Raw genomic sequence first — 25911 nt, 5'->3', positions numbered from 1 at the left:
CAATTGGATTGTATAGTTGAAATTTGCTAAGAGAGTAGAACTTAAATGTTCCCACCCCCACAAATGAAGGAGAAGGACGAGAAGGGGGATGAGAAGGAAGAGGAAAATATGAGGTGATGGATGTGTTAATTAACTAAATGGGAGGAATCCTTTCACATTGTAAAAAAAAAAATATCAAGTCACCATGATGTACGCTTTAAATATCTTACAGATTTACACGTTGGTTATACCTCAAGCTGGGGGGGAAAAATGACTGAAGCTTGACTCAGTCATAATACCTTGGAATCTCTCTAAGAAATATTTACTTTATAAGGCCCCAAAGTATAGTTAGAGCTTCCCTTGTGGCTCAAGGAGACTTGGGTTTGATCCCTGGTCAGAAAGATGCCCTGGAGAAGGAAATAGCAACCCACTCCAGTATTCTTGCCAGGTAAGTCCCATGGGCTGAGGAGCCTACCAGGCTGCAGTCCACGGGGTTAAAAGAGTGGGACATGACTTAGTGACAAAATAACAAGGCATAGTTAACTGTGCAGTCTGGAAATTGTTTTTTAAAAAAAGAACAACATTTTAGTCTCAATATGACAAAGTCAGTTTAAGGCATCCTTAGGCAAGTGTTTGAAAAGAATTTGTTTCTATCTAACTTAATATGATTAACTTAGTATTATCTACCTCAGATTTCCTTTCTGACAGAATCTTCTTAACGTCATTGCATCCTCCTCACTACCGCCCCATTTGCTGTTTTAAATCACAGTCGTGGTGGTCCATTCTTTTGTTTAAAACACTTTAAGGGTTTGTTTGTATTATAGACTCTGTAAGAAGTCTTTTTCAAGCTTGTTCAGTTGCTAGGTCATGTCCGACTCTTTGCAATCCCATGAACTGCAGCATGCTAGGCTTCCCTGTCCTTCACTATCTCCCAGAGTTTGCTCAAACTCATGTCCATTGAGGTGGTTGCCATACAACCATCTCGTCCTCTGCCATCCACTTCTCCTCCTGCCCTCAATCTTTCCCAGCATCAGGGTCTTTTCCAGTGAGTCAGCTCTTCACAGCAGGTGGCCAAAGTATTGGAACTTCAGCATCAGTCCTTTTAATGAATATTCAAGGTTGATTTCCTTTAGGATTGATTGGTTTGATCTCCTTTCCTTTAAGAGTGACTGGTTGGATCTCCTTGCAGTCCAAAGGACTCTGAATAGTCTTCTCCAACACCACAGTTCAAAAGCATCAGTTCTCTGATGCTCAGCCGCCTTTATGGTCCCTCCCTCACATCCGTACATGTCTACTGGAAAAACCATAGCTTTGATTATACAGACCTCTGTTAGCAAAGTGATCTCTGTTTTTTAATACTCTGTCTAGGTTTGTCATAGCTTTCCTTCAAAGGAGCAAACATCTTTTAATTTCATGGCTGCAGTCACTGTCCACAGTGATTTTGGAGCCACCCCCCCCAAATAAAATCTGTCACTGTTTCCACTTTTCCCCATCTATTGCCATAAAGTGATGGGACTGTATGCCATGATCTTAGTTTTTGGAATGTTGAGTTTTAAGCCAGCTATCTCACGCTCCTCTTTCTCTCCCATCAACAGACTCTTTAGTTCGTCTTCACTTTCTGCCATTAAAGTGGTATCATCTACATATCTGGAGGTTGTTAATACTTCTTCGAACAATCTTGATTCAAGTCTGTGATTCATCCAGCCTGGCATTTCGCATGATGTACTCTACATAGAAGTTAAATAAGCAGGGTGACCATATATAGCCTTGTCATACTCCTTTCCAGGTCTTGAACCAGTCTTTTGTTCCATGTCTTGTTCTAACTGTTGCTTCTTGACCCAAACACAGATTTCTCAGGGGACAGGTAAAGTGGTCTGGTATTCCCATCTCTTGAAGAATTTTCCACAGTTTGCTGTTGTGATCAACACAGTCAAAGGCTTTAGCGTAGTCAGTGAAGCAGATGTTTTTGGAATTCCCTTGCTTTCTCTGTGATCCAACAGATGTTGGCAATTTGATCTCTGGTTCCTCTGCCTTTTCCAAATTCAGCTTGCACATCTAGAAGTTCTCGGTTCACATACTGCTAAAGACTAGCTTGAAGGATTTTGAGCATTACCTTGCCAGCTTTTCAAGCTATGGATTTAGTAATTTGGACTAGAAGCAAATAGTGACTTGGGTTGAAATTCCAGCTTTACCATTTACTAAGCTAAGCAAGTTAAGTGATATTTTTGGTCTTATTTGAAAAATAGGTATAAAAGTAGTACACATTTTTGAGAGCTATAATGAGGAGTAAACATTGTGAGTGTTAGCCTAGTGTTCAGCATTAGAAAGATTTTTAATAAATATTAGCTATTCCTACTTATTATTTTCATAGAATTAAAGTTAAAATGAAAATTCCTAAGTATACATATGTGGTCCCGGTCTGCTGTTAGTTCTTAATCTTCTTCTATTTCCTCCACGTTTTCCTCCCCTTTGGTACAGTCCACTGCAGCCCTCCACCTAATTTTAGCCGGAAACATACTAGGCTTTTTTGTGCCTCTGTCTTTGTGTGCGCTGTGCTCTCTGCCTGGATTACTACCCAGTCCATTGTTCTGCTCATTCCTAGCATCTCTCAAGATTCAGCCCGTACATCCCTTCTGACATGGTGTCTGCAAGGCTTCTCCGTTAGAGAATTTATTGTTTGTAGTTACTGCTCTCGTTTGTAGTTACTTGTTTGCCACTCATCTGCTTCCTTAAATCATAAGCTCTTTGAGGGCAAGGATTTTCTTGTTCTCTATATTCACCATAATGCTAGGAGCATTGTTAACCCATGGTCATTATGTTACAAGAACACATAGATGAATGAATTACTAGGCTTGCTTTGCAGCCCAGTACAGACAGTCATCTGCTTATCGTAATTGAATTTTAGCAACTGTTCATCTAGTCAAGAAGAGGACAGCCATCCTTCACCATGTTTTTTGTTTTGCCCTGGAGTATCATTTTATTTAGGTATTTCTCTTGGTTCATGAATGCCATCTGGTGGACAAAAGGGTAACTACAGGCTCATGCTTCAGTCAGCTCTGTTGATGAGTTGTCCACCCCATGGACTGCAGCACCAGGTCTTCCCTGCCCATCACCAACTCCCGGAACTTGCTCAAACTCATGTCCATCGAACTGGTGATGCCATCCAACCATCTCATCTTCTGTCATCCTCTTCTCCTGCTTTCAATCTTTTGCAGCTGGCTCATGCTTAACCAAAGCCATATGAGCCTAAGACTCATGCTTAAATAAAAACTATATGAGCCTGAAACCACATGAGCCTAAGGCTCATGCTTAACCAAAACCATATGGAAGTTAAGGTGATTGTTGTTCATCAATATGGAATTTTTCACTGTTTCATGTTGGTTTCCAGAAGCAGAGTGAAAGAACCAAAAACTCCTTGGTATTGTCCTTGCATTCTCGTACATTTATTTTCTTAATATTTTAAGAAGTTGGTCCATCACAAGTAATGTTTTAAAACATTATTTGGGCAAATAAGATATATGGAACTAAATGTTGTTTATCTGTTCCAGTATGTGATAGAATAAAACTTAAAAGTTTTATAATGCTTATTTATAAAAATATTTAAACTGTGGCTTTAGGAGCTTTCCAAACTCTAATTGCTTTTCTAATTGCTTTAGTTCATAAAGAGAATAGTGGCACAGATTCTAGAGCAAATGGTCCATCCAGTATATATAGCTCTGACATCTGAAATTGCTTATGAATTTTTTTTGCTATAAAATGGAGAAGAATAACTGTTGTAATTTAAGTAATCTAAAGTAAACTGATGATCTAAAATTTGGATATTGAATTTTAAAAATGTTTCTGTGACACCAAAGTCTTTTGATTCATTCGTTCACCAAGCATTTACTGAGTGCCTACCTAATGCCTGATACTGTACACAATGCTAAAGAACCAGAGATGAAATGTGTCGTTTCAGTTTTGGCTCAATTAATGAATATTTAGGTCAGAATGTAAAGCTGTGTAACTTTCATAAGACAAATCATACCAGCACCATTTAGATTTTCATAAGAATTCCTTATTTTGGTTGACCCATCCATGAGCATTATAAACATAATAGATTTCAAAGATAACACTTCATGCCTTTTGATGGGTTTTCTTGGAGCTTGTGAATCCAAAGGGAAGTTCTTTATAGCTTCTAATAAAAAGTAAATATCCATTCAGCCTTCATATTTCTGGCTTCTTATATTGCGCTTATCTGATGGATAGACCTTATTTTTGCATTTCAACTGTCTGAAGCACTATAATGAACCAGGAGGTTAACAAAGAAGGACCAAAAAGAAACATCACAAAACTCATACACCTACCTCTTTCCATTAGGAAGGTTAAACATTTTCCAGGTCTTTAGGGTAGACAATTGTGCATAAAGTAGCTGCTTAGAAGTAGGGTTATCTGCTTATGGAGGAGAACCCAGAGCCTCTTACAGTATCAGGGAGATTTGGTGTGGGAGCCAGTTTCATATGCAGGAGGTGTGCACATTTCAACCCTCTTTTCATATTCCAAAAAATGACCTTAAATCATCCAAAAAAAAAAAACCCACTGGATTTTCTTCCATGCATACTCTTTGAAAAATTGCAGAAGTATGTGTTTCAGTTTAGAAACATTACCATGAAAAGAGGTTAAAATAATTTTTCATCATTTAGACTGTGAAGTTGAGTTAAATGGGACATTCACTTATGTGGAACTGTTCATTCCCTGATGGCACTTGTTAAATGAGGTATTACAGAATCAAGCTATCATTTATACAATTTTCATTTGAAAAATTACATAGGACACACACACACACACACACACACACACACACACACACACATATCCAAATTTAATTTTCTCTTTAACTGAAGAACCAAAAAAAGGGGCCCTGAGAATTTATCTAGTTATTTGAAAGGATACCATTAAAGTATTAAGTTAAAATGTATTATATATAAAATTTTATTTCATACATCTCTGAAGGAAAGATTTCAGAGCTCCCAGCTCAATTTATAAATAGCTATTCAAAGTAGAAATGGCAAGCCACCTGCCTTCTAACACTCTACTCACCTTCAGTATTGAATTGCCTGAATGTGGACATATGATTTGTGTTAGAAAAGAAAGCTTGGTTTATTGAGTGGGTGTCATAAGTCATATTGACTTATTTAATGACTTCTTTATCCTAGGGCATTCAGATCAATATGTTTTGAAGAAGAATCACAGGTACTATCTTGGGGAATAAAAGGCAATTAATAATTGAGTATTGTGAATGGCAAAGTTTATGTTTTTTTCTTGTCTGACGATTTCCATACTGATTTATGACATTTGGAAGTTGCTTGTTGCAATGATAGATCTTGAGGTGAGTCTCTATTGGATATGGACTGTCTGGCTATAGGACCTAAAGATAAGACACTGCTCCATAGCAGATGGTTTTTGCTTGCCATTTAACAGCCCTCACTAAGCAATTCATTATTTTCTAAGGTTGAAGCAGCTGTGGATTACTATAATTATGAATTTATTATGTCCCTGCCAATCTACTGTGAATCCTAATTTAAACTTTACATGTCTCTTTGGAATCTTGTTCATTTTCTCATGAATATGTGGTTCCCAACAAATGACAGTTTTGAGAATCCAAAGTTGTTTAAGTTAGTTTTTTATGGGGCATCACCAGTTGCCTGTTGTTTTTAGAATGCCTAGGGACATTTTCGTTTTTCAAGTTGAGGCAGCCACTCTTTATATTGTCTGGTTACATTTTTATCCACTCATTTTCTTTGAGGATTGCTGCAGGACTCTAATTTCCAAGACTCTTTCTGACTTTTTAGGTTGTGTGGTCAAGTGGAAAGCATTAGAATGCTTAAGAAGTCTCTCTGGGATATTAGAATTTTAAATCACTTTGTTGGGTTCACACAGCAAATCGTATGTACTTATATTTTAGAACCAATCAAATTATCTCGTGATTATCTGTTTAGTCATTTCTGTAACTAGGTTGTGAACTCTTTCATGGTAACAAGTCTGTACAACTTATTTTCATACACCTGAACCCCATCACATTGTTCAATATATAAGGGGAAATAATAAATGTAAGTTAAACAATGTCAGTTGTATACACACACGCCTGCTAATTTTGCTTTAGTTTGATAATGCATCTATATCAGGGTTCAGGAAACTTTTTCTATAAGGAGTCATACAGTAAATATTTTAGGTTTTGTTTCACAAACTCTATCTCAATAGCTCAATGCTTCCTTTGAACTTCAGAAGCAACCATAGACCATATGTGAACAATTGAGTGGGACCATGTTGCGATAAAACTTTATTCACAAAATAGGTGTTTTTACTGTAGTTTACGACCCTTGATTTAGACCAAGGCTCATGAACACATTTCATCTCCTGTGCTAACTTTGGTTGATTGGTTGCTGCCTGGAGCACTGTATTGAGATGAATTCTCAGGGTATGTCTGGGCACAATGGCGAATAGTTCTTTAATTGATTAATATTGTCTCCCATAGGCATTATTTGGATTCTTCTTATATTTTAAGGACACTATAACCTGTGAAGATGATAGCCTTTATTTCTTTGCTTCGGGTACTGGGGACTCAGATTTTAATTCATCACTAACAAATCAAAGGAATCTTAAGGCATTTATTTTGTGTCTCAGCTTTATCCCTGGGCTTCATCTCAACTTTATTATCTTTTTTTCTTAGTCTCAATTTCCTTAAATTTACCTACACAAAATATTTATGACACTGTAGGCTTTGTTGAAGAGCAAAGGACTGTAGGAAATATGTAGGGGCCCATCTGTAAAACATCTATAAGCATACCTACCTTTCAGGGTTGTTGTGAGAATTAAATAAGGTAATTTATATAAAGGACGAAACATAGTACCTGGCACACAGTAAGTACTCAATAAATGATAGCTGTTAAATATACGCCTACTAAAGAGCTGGCCCACCCACCTAGAAAGGCGAATTGCATTACTTATGATTTTTTCAGCCCCTTCTCCCTGGTAGGTGGGAACACTAAAGATGGGAATACTCTTACTTACTCAGATTTTATCTTTCTGAGTCTCTCTCTGTGGGAAATACTAGGCCACACTATGCATTTGAGTCTTCTTTCCTACTGTTCTGTTTGTGGGGAACTTTATGCATGGAATAGGATCATGCATCAACACAGAAGAATTATGAAGAGTTTGGAGTGGAACGGCCATTTGCCTTCCTTATTACCCTGCTGAGACATATTTCTTTTTTTTTTTTTTTTGAGACATATTTCTTAAAAAAGAAAAGCTCATTTTAGTTTTATTCCTCTGAATTTGGGGGCAAAAATTTTACAGCTTGGGACAAATGATTCCAATCAAATTATACTTATCAACTGATGCTGTTTTAGCTGACTTTTGAAAGAAATCACTTGTATAAGACACCCAGATATGTTATAACTCTGAATATTTTTGTAAAAAGGTCAAAACTTGGTGTAAATTCAACGCTTGAGGGTAACATGGAAGGAGAGCTGGGGCTCTACCAGTGGCCTGAATTAAACAAAGAGAAGCGACAGTGTGAGGATGAGGTGAGGAAGAGAAAATCAAACCACACTGGTTGCTCACTGGGCTTCCCTGGGGACTCAGAAGGTAAAGACTCTGCCTGCAACATGGGAGACCGCGGTTTGATCCCCAGGTTGGGGAGATCCCCTGGGGAAGGGAGGGGCAGCCCACTGCAGTGTTCTTGCCTGGCCAGTTCTGTGCACGGAAGAGCCTGGTGGGCTACCGTCAGTGGGTTCACAAAGAGTCCACATTACCCAGCACATGCATAGCGGAATATGCCATTGCGTTTATGTACCACATCTTCTTTACCCATTCCTCTGTTGATGGACATCTGGGTTGCTTCCATGTCTTGGCTATTGTAGACAACACTGCAGCGAACTTGGTTGGGCATGCATCCCTTCACATTATGGTTTTCTCCGGATATACACACAGGAGTGGGATTGCTGGGTCGCACGGTAGTTGAATTATTCTTAGTTTTTTAAGGAATCTCCATACTGTTCTCCATGGTGGCTATACCGGTTTACATTCCCACCAACAGTGTAGGAGGGTCCCCTTTTCTCCACCTCGTCTCCAGCATTTGTTGTTTGTGGATGTTTTTGATGATGGTCATTCCGATCAGTTGAACTAATACCTCATTGTAGTTTTGATTTGCATTTCTCTCATAATTAGTGATGTTTTAACTCAGATTCTTTATAAAAGCCATTTTAATGAATAGAAATTCAGAAACTAATATCACCCCCACAACAACAGAAAGTTTTTGCTGGTTTTGTTTGGGCAGGTGTAGTGAACACTGAGCCCTCCCTCATGTTCCCCAACAGACCCAGTGACTGGGTGTCTTAACATCCCAGAGCACACATCCATCTTGAAGGCCTGTATCCTATAAATTCAACTTTCATTCACCTGTGGCTCTCATTTGTCCACATTTTGGCAAATTCCTATCAATAAAATAGACTGTGTGTCCCACGTGTATTGACTTCTTCCTTCCTTCCTTCATCCTGTGACCCTCCTTAGCTGTGACCTTCCTCATCATTTCTTAGATCTCCACTGACTGTCACTCTCTCAGGAAACCTGTCGTTCCAGGCTGTTTCCGTTCTTTTGTTAGATCCTCCCAAAGAGCCTTATTCCTTTCCATAGAGCAGTACTGCTTCTACACGGAAGTGGATATTTGGTTAATTCTTATCTTTCCACCAGATGACAAACTCCTCAAGGGCAGAGGCCTGTTGATGTGCACCCACCATTTATTCCTAGCGGCTGGCGCAGTGCCTGGCACACGGTGGACCCTGGTGTATTCATCGAAAGGTTTAGTTCTACCCCAGTACTGCCTGCCTGCCCACCCAGCCGTCATCACGTGGAACTGAAGCAGGACTCGGGAAAGGGTACATTTTCTCTCAGCCATTTGCTCATTCAGATTTTAAAATGTCATTTTATATTTACGCAAGCAGGTGCATTCACTGCTGAAATTATAGCTTTTCCATGCAATTAGGTATCCCATTTTCCTCTTGCTAAAATAAGATACCTTTCAAACTCTGTATGCAAAGTTCTGCAACAGTGCTGGAAATGCTGATTTGCTTTCTTTTCTGCTGCATTTTGCTGTTCTTCCCCAGGCTTCCCAATTTCACTAACTGTCCCCAGCAGAGGTCAGCTCGGTGTTCTGATCATGCCCAGGCTCGGTCAAGAGAAAATCATGGTGTTTTCAAGGTGCTTTGCCACAGGTCATTCTGTGGCCTGTTTCACACAGCTTGCCGAGATCTGCTTGATTGCCCACAAGCTGTTGGAAAAGGGTTCCAGGTGCTGCTGCTATCAGAAGGACTCAAGGTCACTTAGCTTGCTTTAGGGAGGGCTAGCCTTTCAGAGGCTGAGCAGATTTGCAGTTCGATGGAGGTAAAAGCAAAGCCCGTGGCACTGACGGTAGACAGGCAGTATGGGAATGTCACTGCACACTGTCAAGGTTATTAAAAGAATTAAAAATACTTACTTGCCAAACTGAGTCCTGGGGGATGCAGAGGGCTCTTATTGTGGAGAATCTGGTACAACTCCGGACGTCCATCAGAATGTGCTGTCTAACTCTGTGAAAATACATGTGACTGGGAATTAAAAAATCAGAACTCTCAGGGGTAGATGTTGTGGGTTTCACTTCTCAGTACGCTTGCTGAAATGTAGCACGAGTTTAAAAAGCAGATTCTAGGGTGCCTTCTCAAATACCTTGATTTACTGAATATGAAGCAGGAGCTATATTATGCATTTTTAAGACACCCCCCTCCCTCTCCCAGGTGCTTCAGAAGCAGTTGGTTGGCGTACCACCCTTGAGAAATGCTGGTCAAGTCTAACCACATCATTTTGTACAAAACCACAGCCCCGTACCTGGTGCCCGTCTCATGCATGCATGGATCTAATAAGCCTTCACTGTGACCTGGTTCATGAACTTCATACTCGGATTCCTAAAATGGAACTCTAGAGTGTACATGTGTGTGTATGTGTGGGTGTGCACACGTGCTTGGGAAGGGGATCCATGGCTCTCATCAGATTTTCATTTGGGTTCAAAATTATACAAAAATAATAGGAAACACTTTCTTGGTTTGAGATGCAACAAGCTGTGGCTCCACCCAAAGCAGCTGTCCTGTTTCTGTGGAATTAAACAGGATTTGGTGCTTAAGAAATATAAAATAGTACAGCATTGCTAGCCTTTGACCAATGTCAGAGTGATAGAAACACAGGGAACCTGGTCCTCTTTTTCATGTTTGTGGTTATACAGAATTATCACTCGTAAGGTTCTAAGCCTACTTTGAAAGCACCCTTTCCCCATCGTTTTCTTCTGGCATCCCTGCACTGGGTTAGATGTTGGGGAAATCTTGGTATGTGAAAAACTTTTGTCCTCCCTGCTCGTTGCTCACAAACTAGTGAGGCGGCAGCTAGATGGCTAGATGGAGACACTGTGAAGAGGTCTGATGCAGGAGAGTGCTGGGGCAGCCCTGCCGAGGGAGCAGCGGCTTTTGTTCCAGAAGACACTTGTGCCGCATTAGCAATGCCTCCTATCTGAACAAGAAAATTTTTAAAATAATGTGCTGTACTGTTTATAATAGCCAGGACATGGAAGCAGCCTAGATGCCCATCAGCAGACGAATGGATAAGGAAGCTGTGGTACATATACACCATGGAATATTACTCAGCCGTTAAAAAGAATTCATTTGAATCAGTTCTAATGAGATGGATGAAACTGGAGCCCATTATACAGAGTGAAGTAAGCCAGAAAGATAAAGAACATTACAGCATGCTAACACATATATATGGAATTTAGAAAGATGGTAATGATAACCCCATATGCAAAACAGAAAAAGAGACACAGAAGTACAGAACAGACTTTTGGACTCTGTGGGAGAAGGTGAGGGTGGGATGTTTCGAGAGAACAGCATGTATATTATCTATGGTGAAACAGACCACCAGCCCAGGTGGGATGCAGGAGACGAGTGCTCGGGCCTGGTGGGCTGGGAAGACCCAGAGGAATCGGGTGGAGAGGGAGGTGGGAGGGGGGATCGGGATGGGGAATATGTGTAACTCTATGGCTGATTCATGTCAATGTATGACAAAACCCACTGAAATGTTGTGAAGTAATTAGCCTCCAACTAATAAAAATAAATGAAAAAAAAAAAGTATAGGAACTAGAGACTAAAAAAAAAAAATAATGTGCTATAGATGACACTGAATGCCTTCTTTATTGATCAATATGTGTAATGCAACAAATTATGTTTTCCTTCTCAGGTTAACCTCAAAATAGTTTGGATAGTTGGTCTTGCCGGTGGAGCCAGGGTGGTGAAGAGTAAATTAAACCTTCAAACAGTACAGATTTTTGTGTTTTCCTCCATACATGGTTAAATATCAGAGTAGACAACATTTGTCTTTTCTGACCTTCCCTTGACAATTTTACCTCTTATTTCCAGGAATTTCCCTGGGTGCTTTTCTGCTTCTCATTCCCCTTCATGCATGTGTGTATGCTGTCATTTCAGTCGTGCCTGATTCTTTGCAACCTTATAGACCATAGCCCGCCAGGCTCCTCTGTCCATGCATTCTCCAGGCAAGAATACCGGAGTGGGTTGCCATTTCCTTTTCCAGGGATCTTCCCAACCAAGGGATCAAACTCACATCTCTTAGGTCTGTCTGCATTGGCAGGCAGGTTCTTTACTACTAGCATCACCTGGGAAGCCCTCTCATTCCCCTTCCCTGTGTGTAAAAATCTAATCAGCATGTCCACACTAAGACTGAACATTTCTTGCTGTATTAATTTTCTTTAAAATATTTGCCTTTTGGGAAGGGGAAGAACTGATGTAAACCAGAGATTGAAAGTTGTAATGATAGAATTTCAGGGTTCAAAGCCAAAAGAGAAAATGATTTGGGGGAGAGGTCCTTTTGGGGATCCTTAAATCACATTACAGAAGACCAGATTCCTGGACAGAAAGATGGACCCTTATCCAGTCCCCCACTGCACATACAAGGAGCCTAAGTCTCATGCTGCTTTTGAAGACACTTCCCCCAAGCATGTCAGACTGGGGACATCTGCTGACTGGCATCAGCCTTCAGCTTCCCTGCCGCCGTGGTCTCACTAGCTCTCTGGAGGTGCTCCCAAACGAGCCTGATAGGAAGCCATGGCAGGAGTCAGGTGAGTTCCAAGAGGGGTCCTCCGGCCCTGCTGCCAGCCAAGGAGCATTTTGTCTCCCTGTGCATCGACTGCCTCCCTGAGGGACTGCTGTTTTGTCATAGCTACAGAGTTGTTTTTGATGAATTCTTCATGAGTGTTTTATAATTCATTTATAACAGTTGGTCCCATTGGCTTCCTGAATCACCAAGGGCATTTTTTGGTTAGCATTATGCATGGAACTTTCTAGAATACACTTGAATAGTGCTCATAGAAGTTAAATTTTCCTCAGGCTTTCTAGCCCCAACATTCTGAAATGAAAGGGAATTTTATCAGTAATTAACTATAATTTCCTTTGAAATAGGAAACATTTCCCTGTCTGTAAACATTTTCCTTCTATAGATCTCAAGTGTATAGAGTATGAAACAATTTATTATGTCTTTTTATAACTGCTGAAGAGATAGGAACTCACCTGCTACACAGATTTAAGAAGACCACTCTGGCTGGGTTCTGCTTGTTTTCTTAACAGATTTATAGAAAAAAAAATAACTCTACTGGCTGGCTGTTTTTATGTTGCCATCTCTCAGGAGAACTTGAATGTGTGTATGTAACTATTTTAGGCAATTTGTTCCTAATAATTTGCTTCCAGAATAAATTAAAAACTATTTGTTGGTTGATTTGGAGATTGATTCAGTTTTTTTACCTTTTCTGAATCCTACTTCTCATGTTGTTATAATAATAAACATAATTTATTACATGAAAAAAAAAAAAGAAAAAGAAGGAACTAGTATAGTCATGGAACTGGTACAGTATGATCTGTTCTCCTGACTCTCAAGTATGTGTGGTAACTGAGATCCAGTTTATTAACCATCACTTTGGTAGTAGTAGTGGTGAAATAACCTCCACTTTTCTTTAGACTGTAAAGAGATATATTTTTAACCCCTTAGAGTGTGAATGTAGATTTGACCAAGATAATAAGCTTAGGAAAATGGACCACATGGCTAAACAGTATTTGATATCTTATTGTATCATGTTTATATGATACATATGATTTGATTTATATCATATCATATGATATGATTTATATATGTATGTGTGTGTATATATATATTTACATACATATATATATTAAAAAACATCCATCTGTCATCAGGGGAGCCATCCTTCAGGAGATGGAGTTTGTGTTATATTTTCACACTATGGTATGCTTGGCGCTAGCACATGACTATGTCCCAGATGACATGTGAGTCAGATGACTGATAGTTAATTATCAAAGGTTTGCCTCTTGAGGAACCCCAGAGGAATTATCCTGAAAAATATATAACTTAGCTGTCATTTTAATATTTAAAATCAATGAAAAATTTAATTTCCATATTAAGTAGGTTAGATTATATGGCTCCATGTCCCTAGCATATTGAGTCACCCACTCTGGTCATTTTGCCACCCGACTGACTAGCCTTTGCAGGTCCACAGCTTTGGTTTTCCAGGGCCATTGCTAATCTCCATGATAAGCATAGGGTAACCTTTACATACTTCAGGTTTAAGCCTGAGACTTTTTCCTAATGCTGTGTGTCTAGAAGGAATCAAATTTGCCTCCTTGAGGCATAATTACGAATTCCGAAATGCAAGATGGTCCTGTGAAAGATGCTTTTCTTATTTAAATAACCCCTCCAGGTTAGAAGTGGCAAAGACTAAAAATGGCAAGAAATGATGCTCTTGGCAGGCGAGAGAAAGGAACAACTCCCTCGCTTTCTGTCCTCTTCTGGTGGGCAAGGACACTCACTCTGACGTTGTTTTGAACTGCCTGCAGCCAAAGAGCTGTTGTCAAGAGTTAATGATATGTTCCCCCAAGAAAGATGGATGCCAGGGTGGACCTAAGTAAATTCACCTGTGGTCCGTGCTGGCTGCTGCCAACTCAGCACAAGCACGCTCATCTCCCTTCAAGGGCAGGGCAACCTTGTCTGCAATAAAAATATTACTCCCTTCTCTCTCTGTCTTCCTGTGGCACGAATTTTGAGGCATCTCCTCTATCTGCTGATTATGTAGCCATCATCCCTGAGTTTACTGTTCCTAAAATTCAGCTCTTTCCTGCCGGGCATTCACAGAATTGATCCCCCACTTTCACCTCCCTTGTGTGTCTTCCTCGGTGTCAAAGTCTTCCTCTCCCCAGAGGTCACTGCTCAGATGCCCTCAGGGCCAGAGATAGCACCTTATGTGTGGGGGATTAGTGTGCGTTTACCCTTAGCATGGGTCCAGGGATCAGCCCCTTTGCTCTAGGCTCCTTTTGATCCAGTCTTAGAAGCCTGTGTCCATCCGTGATTGACACTCCTATCAGAAACAGTAGCAGTGTGTGTTCAAGGCAGGCATACCTGCTATGTAAACATAAACTGAGAGGCACTGGCATCAATTACTGGTCCCATTCATTTCAGTGGAGCTTGAGGATGTGTCTCTGCCAAATTACAGTGTGTGTGTGCGCACATACATGCATTAAATGAAAGGGGAAGGGTAATTTATAAAATCAGATACTTTGAAAGATAGTAAAATTCCAAAATTTCTTTTTATTTATCTTGGCAAAGCACAGTTGGACCATCCTTGAGGCAAAAGTGGCTATTTCTTCTTAAGATGAATTTCCAGGTTTTGTAATCTTAGAATCTCATCTGTTGGTTTTTCAAAGTTGCTTAAAATTGGGTCTTTACATCAGAATCCTCATTTACAACACAACTCATTACACAGTTAATGATAAAATCCATTCCTTGGCTTTGAAAATATCTTCTAAGTGAGAATTTATTGAGTTTGAATACCACATTTCCTTTAAATATCATACCTAACTTTTTAAATGTAAAATTGCATTATATATATATGGTCTTGGGAGAAGGCAATGGCAACCCACTCCAGTGCTCTTGCCTGGAGAATGCCATGGATGGAGGAGCCTGGTAGGCTGCAGTCCTTGGAGTTTCGAAGAGTAGGACACAACTGAGCGACTTCACTTTGACTTTTCACTTTCATGCGTTGGAGAAGGAAATGGTAACCCACTCCAGTGTTCTTGCCTGGAGAATCCCAAGGATGGTGGAGCCTGGTGGGGCGCCGTCTATGGGGTCGCACAGAGTCGGACACAACTGAAGTGACTTAGCAGCAGCATATAGGGTCTTAGACTTGGTTGTAAAATAGAACATTTGATTTAAAAGAAGGCAGCAAGAAAGCTTCCCACATCTATGAAATATGCAATATTAAATAAAAATTGTAAGGCATATTTCCATAGTTAAGGACATCAGAGACCTATTTTTATTTTATATCTATTAAAATTAAAACGAATAGTAACTTGCCCTTTGCCGATTCCTAGAGAAAAATCCTAAAAGTGATTTGAACATAGTTCTAATTTACTCATAATCTTTCTCTAATGGAGGCTGTATTAGAATAAAATTCAATATCACTTAATATCTTCTTGAAAATAGCTTTTGCCTCTCTGAAACTCGTAACCAAAATCATTAGTTTGATATTTTTCTTTGGAGTTTTCTAAAATAAGTCTAATACTTTTCCTCCTGGAGGTTTTTCTTTTTTAGGGAATAGTAGATAACTCTGTAAAATACAGAGGTGGACCATTTTCAGGCTTACAGTTAAATGTTCAAAGTAAATTTAATGTTCACTTTCCTCTGTTTTCATTATATTCAATAGCATCTCCATCATCTTTAGCTTCCAGTTTTGCAACATTGAGGCCATTTTATGGGTTTTTCTTTTCCATGAGTCACCAGGCTTTGCTTCTGTGCTCTCATTCTCTTCTCAAGAGCTTTAGCCTAGCCTGGGGCTGCTCTGCCCTGCAAAGAAAGGGACCACAGTAGGCATTGTCTTCTTTGTAAAATATGATTTTTTTTTTCTTCTTTGGTTCAAAAGTGTTTGGTGATTCCTGCACCAATCCACCACTCACTGTATACCAAGGATAAATTAGTTAACCTCTCTGAGTCTGTTTCCTCATCTATAAAAACCAGTAAGGGTTGTTGAAAGGATGAAATAAGCAAACACGTGTGAAGCATTCAGCACAGTGCTTGGCACCCAGAAAATAGTCAATCATTTTTCTGTTTTTTTATTTTAGAAAATTTGGAAAACGAAGAAAACTGCATAGAGAAATATCAACCAAACTCTTTAGTCTGAGATAACTAATGATACATGTTAGTGTAATTCAGCCATTTCCCCCTCATCTGTGTAGTAAGCAGACTGCTTTGTAATCTGTTTTTCATTATGAATGTTTTCTCACATTATTAGTATTCATTCATAACATGATTTTTAATGATAACTGCATTGTATTCCATTTCTCAGCTATCCCATAATGTAATCAACCATTTTCTAGACAAATTTTCATTATCTTGAATAATACTTTGATAAACATGTTTGCTACACAACTCTTTATGCTCATCTTTAACTTTTTCTTCAATTCTCAGAAGGACAGTTACTAAGTTAAAAGTGTAAACTAAAGTTTTGGTTCCACTTTTTCATTTGCTTGTCCAAAAAGATTGTCTGATTCCTATCACAGTGTAGAAGGCCAGTCTTCCTTTACCTCAGGCTTTTTGTCTCCTTGCTTTAATCGTTTTTCTGTTTCAATGCATTGTAAACTCAATTTCAAGCAAATTTCATTCTTCTGCAAACAAGATTTGATAATTTATTCATTCTTTTTGACTTCCTTGGTGGCTCAGATGGTAAAGCGTCTGTCTACAATGCAGGAGACCCGGGTTCGATCCCTGGGTCAGGAAGATCCCCAGGAGAAGGAAATGGCAACCCACTCCAGTATTATTACCTGGAAAATGCCATGGATGGAGGAGCCTGGTAGGGTACAGTCCATGGGGTCACCAAGAGTCGGACACGACTGAGCGACTTCACTTTCTTTCACTTTTCACTCTTTTTAATGTTTCAGTTGTTTCTTCTTACTAATCTCTACAAGTCAAAACTTCCTGGTTTAACAGGGGGTTAAAACTTCTTCACCTGCCAGCTGCCTCATACTCCTAGTTTCATCGACTTCTTTTTTTATTCTTCCCCATGAAGTCACATTCATCACATTATAGATTGCTTTTCTTTCCTCCAACAAGAGTTTCTAACCTCAAAACTGATCCTTAAACTCCATCAGTATTATTTCCTGATTCTTTTTCTTGTGCCCTCTTTAATTTCTCTCCCTAAAGGCTGCTCGACACTTACTGTAGCTCATATGTTAAACAAATAGTAATTTATCTCAAGATTCACGTCTATTTTTGTATTGGTTTGTAAAATGCATTTTTCCAGTGTTTCAGCTGTGTGGTGTTGGCATGCTAAAACTGCAGGTTTGTGGCAGAGGTTTGTTCTCCCAGCAGTGTCAAATCTAATGTGCTTCACTCAGCAGACACTCAATTAATTAAAATTGGCTGGCTGACAGGTTTTCTTTGTTAAGATGAACTGTGAAGCATTTAGCAGCTTTTAAAATACACTAGTTTATTTATTTATTTATTTTTGCACACTCTTCCCCATCCCCTGCAAAATGATTTCATAGACATTGATTGTTTCTTAAAGAACATACAACTGTTAGAGTTAGTAGTGTTTTTGCATAATGACCAGTATGAGCATTCTACCTAGTAGGTTCCCAGAATTTAGATCCTTAATTTTTCTGCTTCTTTTATCTTTTTCATTCATTGAATCTTTTTACAGGGTTTATTCCAGCCTTTTACTGTCTTCCAGAATGAAGTTGGCATGGGTAATGAAAATATATGCAAATTCCATAAGAAGGGGTTTGGGGCACCTTTTCTGCATGGTCTCAAAACTTTTAGCCCATCTTTTTATTCCATCATCTTCCCAGTTATAACCAAAAGAACCCATGAACCTGTATCATCCACTTTCTGCCCTGAGGTTTCTCTGCCACCTCCTGGGGTATGTTTGGGAACCTACTCAGCAGTTCAGCTAAGCAAAACCTGAGTGTCCGGGCTGCGTTAACACCCCGCAAGGCAACCCTTCACTCAGGAACACTTTCCTGAGGCACTCTGTGTGACTGCTCAGAGAGCCCCTAGCAGAATTGAGTTCATTCCCAAATGAAGAAATAAAGGCAAGAATGGAGAAGATCAAAGAGCTATGGAGAGGACGTTGTTAAATAGAGCTTCATATACGGCTTGGTATATGCAGTACATAACTGACCGTGTTGGCATGTGGATGATGTGGATTTAAGTTGTTTATTTCCTAAAATAATGGCTCCAATAATAATTAAAGACTGAGTGTAGTTCCCTTTGCCAGTAGAAGACCACACCTTTCTTGAGTCATGAAAGGAAGTTCTGATTGCAAACAAAGAATGATGAATTGTCTGGAAGTTTTCTCTGAAAGCTATATCAAAGTCCTTGATTCTTGGATATGGTAAAGATATTAAGCTTCTGTGGTACAGAGCACTGAACTTGGTGCTGGGGGAATACAATTCTTGTATCTTACAATGATATGTAAGATACAGTCTTTACATCAGCCAAACTGGGAAGCTAAAATACCTGTACCTCTATAAAAACTTGAAAGACTATTGGCTGCTATTAGATGGGTTCACTAACAGAATTTATAACACTTGAGCCCACTTTGAAGGATGTGAAGGATTGGCCAAATCCATCATCTGCCTGTGTGCTATGCATAGTCACTCAGTCGTGTCTGACTCTTTGCAACCCCATGGACTGTAGCCCGTCCATGGGCATTCTCCAGGCAAGAATACTGGAGTGGGTTGCCATGCTGTCCTCTGGGGGATCTTCCCAACAAGCCAGGGGTCAAACCCAGGTCTCCCACATTGCAGGCGGTTTCTTTACCATCTGAGCCTCCAGGGAAGCCCAAGAATACTTGAGTGGGTATCCTATCCCCTTCTCCAGGGGAACTTCCCAACCTAGGAATCAAACCGGGATCTCCTGCATTGCAGGTGGATTCTTTACCAGCTGAGCTACCAGGGAAGCCCATATTCTGCCTACTTTCACTCAGTTATTGTGAAGACACAGAATGATGGCCACCTAAATTGCTGAGCAAAGTATAAAGTACCACACAAATGCAAGACTCAAGATTGTAACAGAGTACTATTTCTGGAATAGTTTATGAGAATATTCAGTTTAGAACTTAAACTTCTAGTTCTGTTTAGTTGCTCAGTTGTGTCTGACTCTTTGGGACCCCGTGAATTGCAGCACACCAGGCCTCCCTGTCCATCACCAACTCCCGGAGTTTACCCAAACTCATGTCCATCGAGTCGGTGATGCCATCCAGCCATCTCATCCTCTGTCATCCCCTTCTCCTCCTGCCCCCAATCCCTCCCAGCATCAGGGTCTTTTCCAATGAGTCAACTCTTCACATGAGGTTGCCAAAGTACTGGAGTTTCAGCTTCAGCATCAGGCCTTCCAATGAACACCCAGGTCTGATCTCCTTTGGGATGGACTGGTTGGATCTCCTTGCAGTCCAAGGGACTCTCAAGAGTCTTCTCCAACACCACAGTTCAAAAGCATCAATTCTTCGGCACTCAGCTTTCTTCACCGTCCAACTCTGACATCCATACATGACCACTGGAAAAGCCATAGCCTTGACTATACGGCACTTATCAATGATGAAAGAATAGATAAGAAATCCTGTTTTTTAATTTTGTTTTTCACTTCACTTTTAGAATTCCAGTGAAAGTTTAAAATTTAAGCTGCTCTTTGTACTATTACTTGTGCAATAATTACAGTCTCAGTTAATAAAATGAATGCCTGTTTTTTATTGAGATATAATTGACTTATTAGTTTCATGTTACAACATAATGATTCAATATTTGTGTATATTGTGAAATGGTCACCACAGTAAGGTCTAGTTAATCACACATTGTTATGCATATTTTTCTTTTGATGCAAACATTTAAAATCTGTTTTCTTATCAACTTTCAACAATGCAATACAGCATTATTAACTGTAGTCACCATGCTGTACATTATAACCCCAGGACTTATTTTATAAGTGAAGGTTTGGTATCTTTTGACTACTTTCACCCATTTCGCTCACCTCTGGCAATCACCAGTCTGTTCTTTATATCTGTGAGTTTGGTTTTTGTTTTTCACACGTGAGATTGTGTGGTATTTTTATGACAGCCAGCCTACTTTTTAGCACAGATTTTTGCTAGAATGTAAGGTTTTAACTAACATTTGAATCCACTTAGAGAATCACCTCAGTATAAAGGTGATTTCTTGAAATATCTTGAAAGAAGCTACTATTTTGCTAGAGTTGTTTCTTTCTGTTCTTCTTAAAACTCTTTCCCAGTGGAAAGAACTCTCTACAGTAGTCCCTGAGTGTCCACAGAGGATTAGTTCCAGGACCCTCTCAGATGCCAAAATCCAAGTCACTCAAGCTGCATATAAAAAGGTGTAGTATTTACATATAACCTATGCATGTGCTTTAAATCATCTGTAGATCACTTATAATACCTAATACAATGTAAATGCTATGTAAATAGTTGTTAGATACCGTGTAAATCCTATGTAAACAGTTGCTGGCATGGCAAATTCAATTTTTGCTTTATGGAGTTTTCTGATTTTTTTTTAATTTTTAAAAATTGAAGTATAGTTAACACACAACATTATGTTAGTTTCAGGTGTCCAACATAATCATTTGACAATTAAATGTATTACAAAATGATTCCCACAGTAAGTCCAGTAGCCATCTGTCACCACACAAAATTTTTACAGTGTTATCTGCTACAGTCATGCTCTGAGATATTGCAGGTTTGGTTCCAGACCACTGAAATAAAGCTAATATTGCAATAAAGTGAACCATGCAATTTTTTTTTTGGTTTCTGAGTACATATAAAAGTTATTATAGCCTATTAAGTGTACAGTAGCATTATGTCTAAAAAAAGTACAATGTACATACCTTTTATTTAAAAAATGTTTTTGTTCAACTGCTCAGTCATGTCTGACTCTTTGTGACGCCATGGAGTGCAGCACCCAGGCTTCCCTGTCCTTCACTATCTCCTGGAGCTTGCTCAAACTCACATCCATTGAGTCGGTGATGCCATCCAACCATCTTTTCTTCTGTCATCCCTTCTCCTCCTGCCTTCAATCTTTCCCAGCATCAGGGTCTTTTCTAATGAGTTGGCTTTTTGCATCAGTTGGCCAAAGTATTGGGGCTTCAGCTTCAGCATCAGCCCTTCAAATGAATATTCAGTATTGATTTCCTTTAGGATTGACTAATTTGATCTCCTTGTAGTCCAAGGGACTCTCAAGAGTCTTTCCAACGCCACAGTTCAAAAGCATCAGTTCCTTGGTCCTCAGCCTTTTTTATGGTCTAATTCTCACATTGATGCATGACTACTGGAAAAACCATAGCCTTGACTAAATGGACCTTTGTTGGCAAAGTAATTAAAAAATACTGTATTGCTAAAAATTGCTGACCACAATTTTACAATGTAGGGCTGCCACAAACCTTCAATTTGTTTAAAAAAAAAAAAGAAAAAGCAATAAATGATAGCATAGTAAAACAAGGAATGCCTATATATCCCTTATGCTGTACAGTACATCTCCGTGATTTATTTATTTTATAACTTGAAGTTTGCACCTCTTAATCCCCTTTACCTATTTCACCTAACCTCCCATTCTGTCTCCTCCACCTCTTTATATCCATGAGTTTGTTTTTCTGTTCCTTGGTTTGTTCGTTTGCTTTTTAGATTCCACATGTAAATGAGATCACATAGTATTTGTCTTTCTTTGCCTAATTTATTTCACTTAGCATAATACCATTTTGCTGCAAATGACAAAATTTTATTCTTTTTCATGACTGAGTCATATTCCTTTGCACATATGTACCAGATCTTCTTTTATCCATTCTTCTATCCGTGAACTTCTAGTTTACTTCCATATCTTGGCTATGCTTCCCTGGTGGCTCAGATGGTAAAGAATCTGCCTGCAATGCAGATGACCTGGGTTTGATCCCATGGACAGAGGAGCCTGGCGGGCTACAGTGGATGGGGTTGCAAAGAGTTGGACACAACTGAGTGACTAACAGACACACAACTATACAAGATAGGCTGCTGGAACTGTCCCTGTGGTTGTGTGGAATTTGTCCATGATCCAACAGACGTTTTTAGGTTATTTCCATATCTTGGCTTTAGTAAATAGTACTGCACTGAACATATGGCTGTTTTTGAGTTAGTGGGTTTTCTCTCCCCTTGGTTGAATACTCAGAAGTGGAATTTCTAGATTGTTTGGTAGTTTTTTAATAGTATTTTTAAGTTAATGTATTGTTTCATCTTTGGCTACGCTGGGAGTTCATTGTTGTGTACAAGCTTTTCTCTAATTGCAGCAAATGGGGGCTACTGTCTAGTTGTGGTGTACAGGCTTCTCATTGCAGTGGCTTCACTGGTTGTGGAGCGTGGACTCTAGGCATTCAGGCTTCAGTAGTTGCAGCGCACAGACTTAATTGCCCTGCGGCATGTGGGATCTTCAGGGACCAGGAATGGAACCCACGTCCCCTGCATTGCACAGTGGACTCTTAACCACTGGACCACCAGGAAGCCTCGTGGTTCTATTTTTAATTTTAAAGGAACCTTCATGTTGTTTTCCATAGTGGGTACACCAACTTACACTCCAGCCAGCAGTGCTCAAGGGTTCCCTTTTCTCCATATTCTCACCAACACTTGTCATTTGTTATCTTTTTGATGACAGCCATTCTGCTAGGTGTGAGGTGACAGCTCATTGTGATGTTGATTTGCATTTTCCTGATGATTAGTGACTTTGAGCATCTTTTCATGTGTCTGTTAGCCAGCCATCTGTATGTCTTCTTTGGAGAAATGTCCATTCAGCTTCTCTGCCCATTTTTAAAATGGATTTAAAAAAAACTGATTTGTATGACTTCTTTATATAATTTGGACAATAATCCCTTATCAGATCTGCCATTTACAAATATCTTCTCCTGTTCAGTAGGTTGTCTTGTTTTGTTGATGGTTTCCTTTGCTGTGCAAAAGCTTTCTAGTTTGATGTAGTTTTACTTCTGTTTATTTGTGCTTTTGTTTCCCTAGCCTGAGGAGATAGAGCCAAAGAAATATTACTAAGATCAATATCAGAGACCATACTGACTGTGTTTTCTCCTAGGGGTTTTATGGTCTCAGGCCTTAAAGTCTGTAATCCATTTTGAGTTCATTATTGTATACGGTGTAAGACAACGGTCCCCTTGCTGTGGGCATGCTGGTGCTTGGGCTGGCTCTAAGGCCTGGTTGCCACCGTTACAAATGTTCTGGTATGACCCATAGGGTGAGACCCGCTGTGGGGGTATGCTGGTGCCCGCCAGGGGTGCCTAGTTGGGCTGGCAAGTTTGTGGGCCATGTTGGAGGGGCCCTGGTGCTGGCCGAGGGCACTCACCTAGACTGGTAGGGCAGGTTTCTTTCCGTGTGTTTTCCACCTGCAGCTGATTGAAGCCACAGATTTGGAACCTGTAGATACAGAGGGCTGACTGTCCATGAAATGGTACTGTTTTAGAAATGAAATGCCAATATTTAACTCCACTTTAGTAGAAAATATTGGCTCTGTTCCAAGACTTACATCACGATTTTAATTAGAAGAGTATATCAGTGGACACAATGGGAAGAAAATGTGTGGTTTCCTTTCAGTAAAACTGAATACACCAATACTTTTTCAGTGTGCATTATGGAATTATTTCTTGTACCTCATAGATATTTCCAAGGGAAAAAAATCAAAGACACGTGTTACACTGAAGAGCAAGGTAGTGTGAATTCTGAAATAGTTATTCAAATAACTATTTGAATAGTTATTTGCAGTGTGTTCCTTCATTTTCCATTGTCAGTAGAAAATTGTTATTAAATTCTAGAGTTAAATATGTTGTACTAATGTGCTGAGTCCATTTACATTTTATGGGATAATTGTGTTTGTTCTGCACTAGGTAGCTGGCAGAGAAAACGTGTGGTGTTTGGTGATATTTTAAAGTTGTAGTTTCATCAGCAACCAACTTGGAGGATCTAAATATAAATCTGGAAATGAAGTGTTGTGTGCTATATTTGGCTGCTCTGAAGACTGAAATATAGTTTTTCCCATCACTTCCCAGTGGGTTTTTCCTGAGAGTCAGTTGTCGTTCTTCTGGCAAGTTTTTTTTTTCATCCTAAATTGTGCTAACCTTTAGAAGGAAAACTACAAAAGTTACCCCCCAAAAAACATATTTTAAATATAATGTTTTTAATTATGGGAATTAAAAAAAAATATGTAAATGTGTCTTCACCTTATTCTGGGCCCATACCCCAGAGACAATACTGTTTAACAATTTCTCTTATTTTAGTTTTCTAGTAATTGTGAATATAATTGTAAATTATATATATATATATATATATATATATATATATATATATATATATATATATATGCCTTCATTTATTTTATCAACTTTAGACCCTCTACGTATGATGCAGGGCTGCACTATAAGAAGATGCCAGCACTCTTGGCATTCTCAAGAAATGTGTTTTAAGAATTTAAGAACTCAGTTCTTCTGAGTCATACATGCTGCTCTATTACTTAATTTCTCCCTTGAAGTTCTACTTAACTTTAACTGTGATTCTCAGCTGGAAGCGAGAAAAATGTGCTATGGCCTCAGTCCAGCAGAAGAATGTATCAGAATCTTTGGGAAGGTCTTTTTCAGATGTCTTCCTTCCTACCTCTTAAGGGAAGCTCACTTGCTTGGTTGAAAGTCATTGTGTGTGATTTTGGGTGTCACTAGTTGAGAGTTTATTATGCAGATAGTCCAGAAGCAGGGAAAAAAGTTCAGAATAATATATATATATTATTTACATATAATAAAATATATATTTCTATATGCATATATACATATATACAGGCCAAGATATTTTAGTGGCAAACAGTTCTTTGTTCAGGCCGAGGCATCATTGTTTTAGATCTCTTCATTTTCTGTTTCTCCTATTATTCCATTATTAACCCTTGCAGAGGGCTTTCCTTTTTATTTGCTTCACAAGAGTTCCTGCCTAAGCATCTATGAGCAGAGAACAAGAAAGCAAAGCAGAGATGTGGATGCCACAGCATGGTAGGGCTTCCTGCTCAGATGAGTTTACTAGCTTCTGTATTCTAGACAAGGGTGAGTCAGATTATCTCCAGTAGAATTACTCTCACTGGGCCTTCCAGGTTCAGTGGAATAGTTGAAACTCTGAGGTCTCACTCTATAAATGCCAGTGCGCATCTATTATACCTTTAAACCTGATGGAAAACTCTTAAAAGTCTGTGATTTTGTGTATTTGGCACCTTAACTTGGTACAGTGGAGTCTAAAAATGACAACAACAGTGACAAGGACATGTTTGTGTAAAGAGCTGGTTCCATAGTACTCGAGTTCTCACTACAGCACCTAAAGGGAAGTGAAAAACCCAAGATGAGAAATGCTAATGGGGTTCACTGTTTGTTTTATCTGCAGACAGCAGCTGAATATGTAAAATCTCGACTCCCAGAGGCCCTTAAACAGCACCTTCAAGACTACGAGAAAGACAAAGAAAACAGTGTATTGTCTTACCAGACCATCCTTGAACAGCAGATTCTATCAATTGACCGAGAAATGCTAGAAAAATTGACTGTATCCTATGATGAAGCAGGTATGTTGGTCTTTAATACATACATACACACACACATGCATGCACACATACAATGTTTTCTTCCTAAAGAAATTTTTTTTTTAGATTTTGGTTACATTTAGGTCCTTTTCTTTGATAGAAGATGAAGGGTAGAATGGATTCAAAGTTATATAACATGGATTAGCAGTAAGTTTCATCTCTGAAGTTTTAG

At 39.2% G+C, this 25911-nt stretch overlaps 1 protein-coding gene across 1 annotated transcript in view; it reads left to right on the top strand.

Annotated features, from left to right (window-relative positions):
• Window positions 1–25911, top strand: part of PPM1L (protein phosphatase, Mg2+/Mn2+ dependent 1L) — a 323222-nt gene that overhangs the window by 198359 nt on the left and 98952 nt on the right. The window contains exon 2 of the mRNA XM_065942296.1: window positions 25547–25721. Within this exon, the coding sequence (XP_065798368.1) occupies window positions 25547–25721 (175 nt within the window). The remainder of the gene's footprint in view (window positions 1–25546; window positions 25722–25911) is intronic.

This window comes from Muntiacus reevesi, chromosome 8 (assembly GCF_963930625.1).
Source record: "Muntiacus reevesi chromosome 8, mMunRee1.1, whole genome shotgun sequence".
In the NCBI taxonomy this organism is placed as follows: Eukaryota; Metazoa; Chordata; class Mammalia; order Artiodactyla; family Cervidae; genus Muntiacus; species Muntiacus reevesi.
The sequence above is the reverse complement of the archived record's forward strand: the minus strand, read 5'-3'. Positions and strand labels throughout refer to the sequence as shown.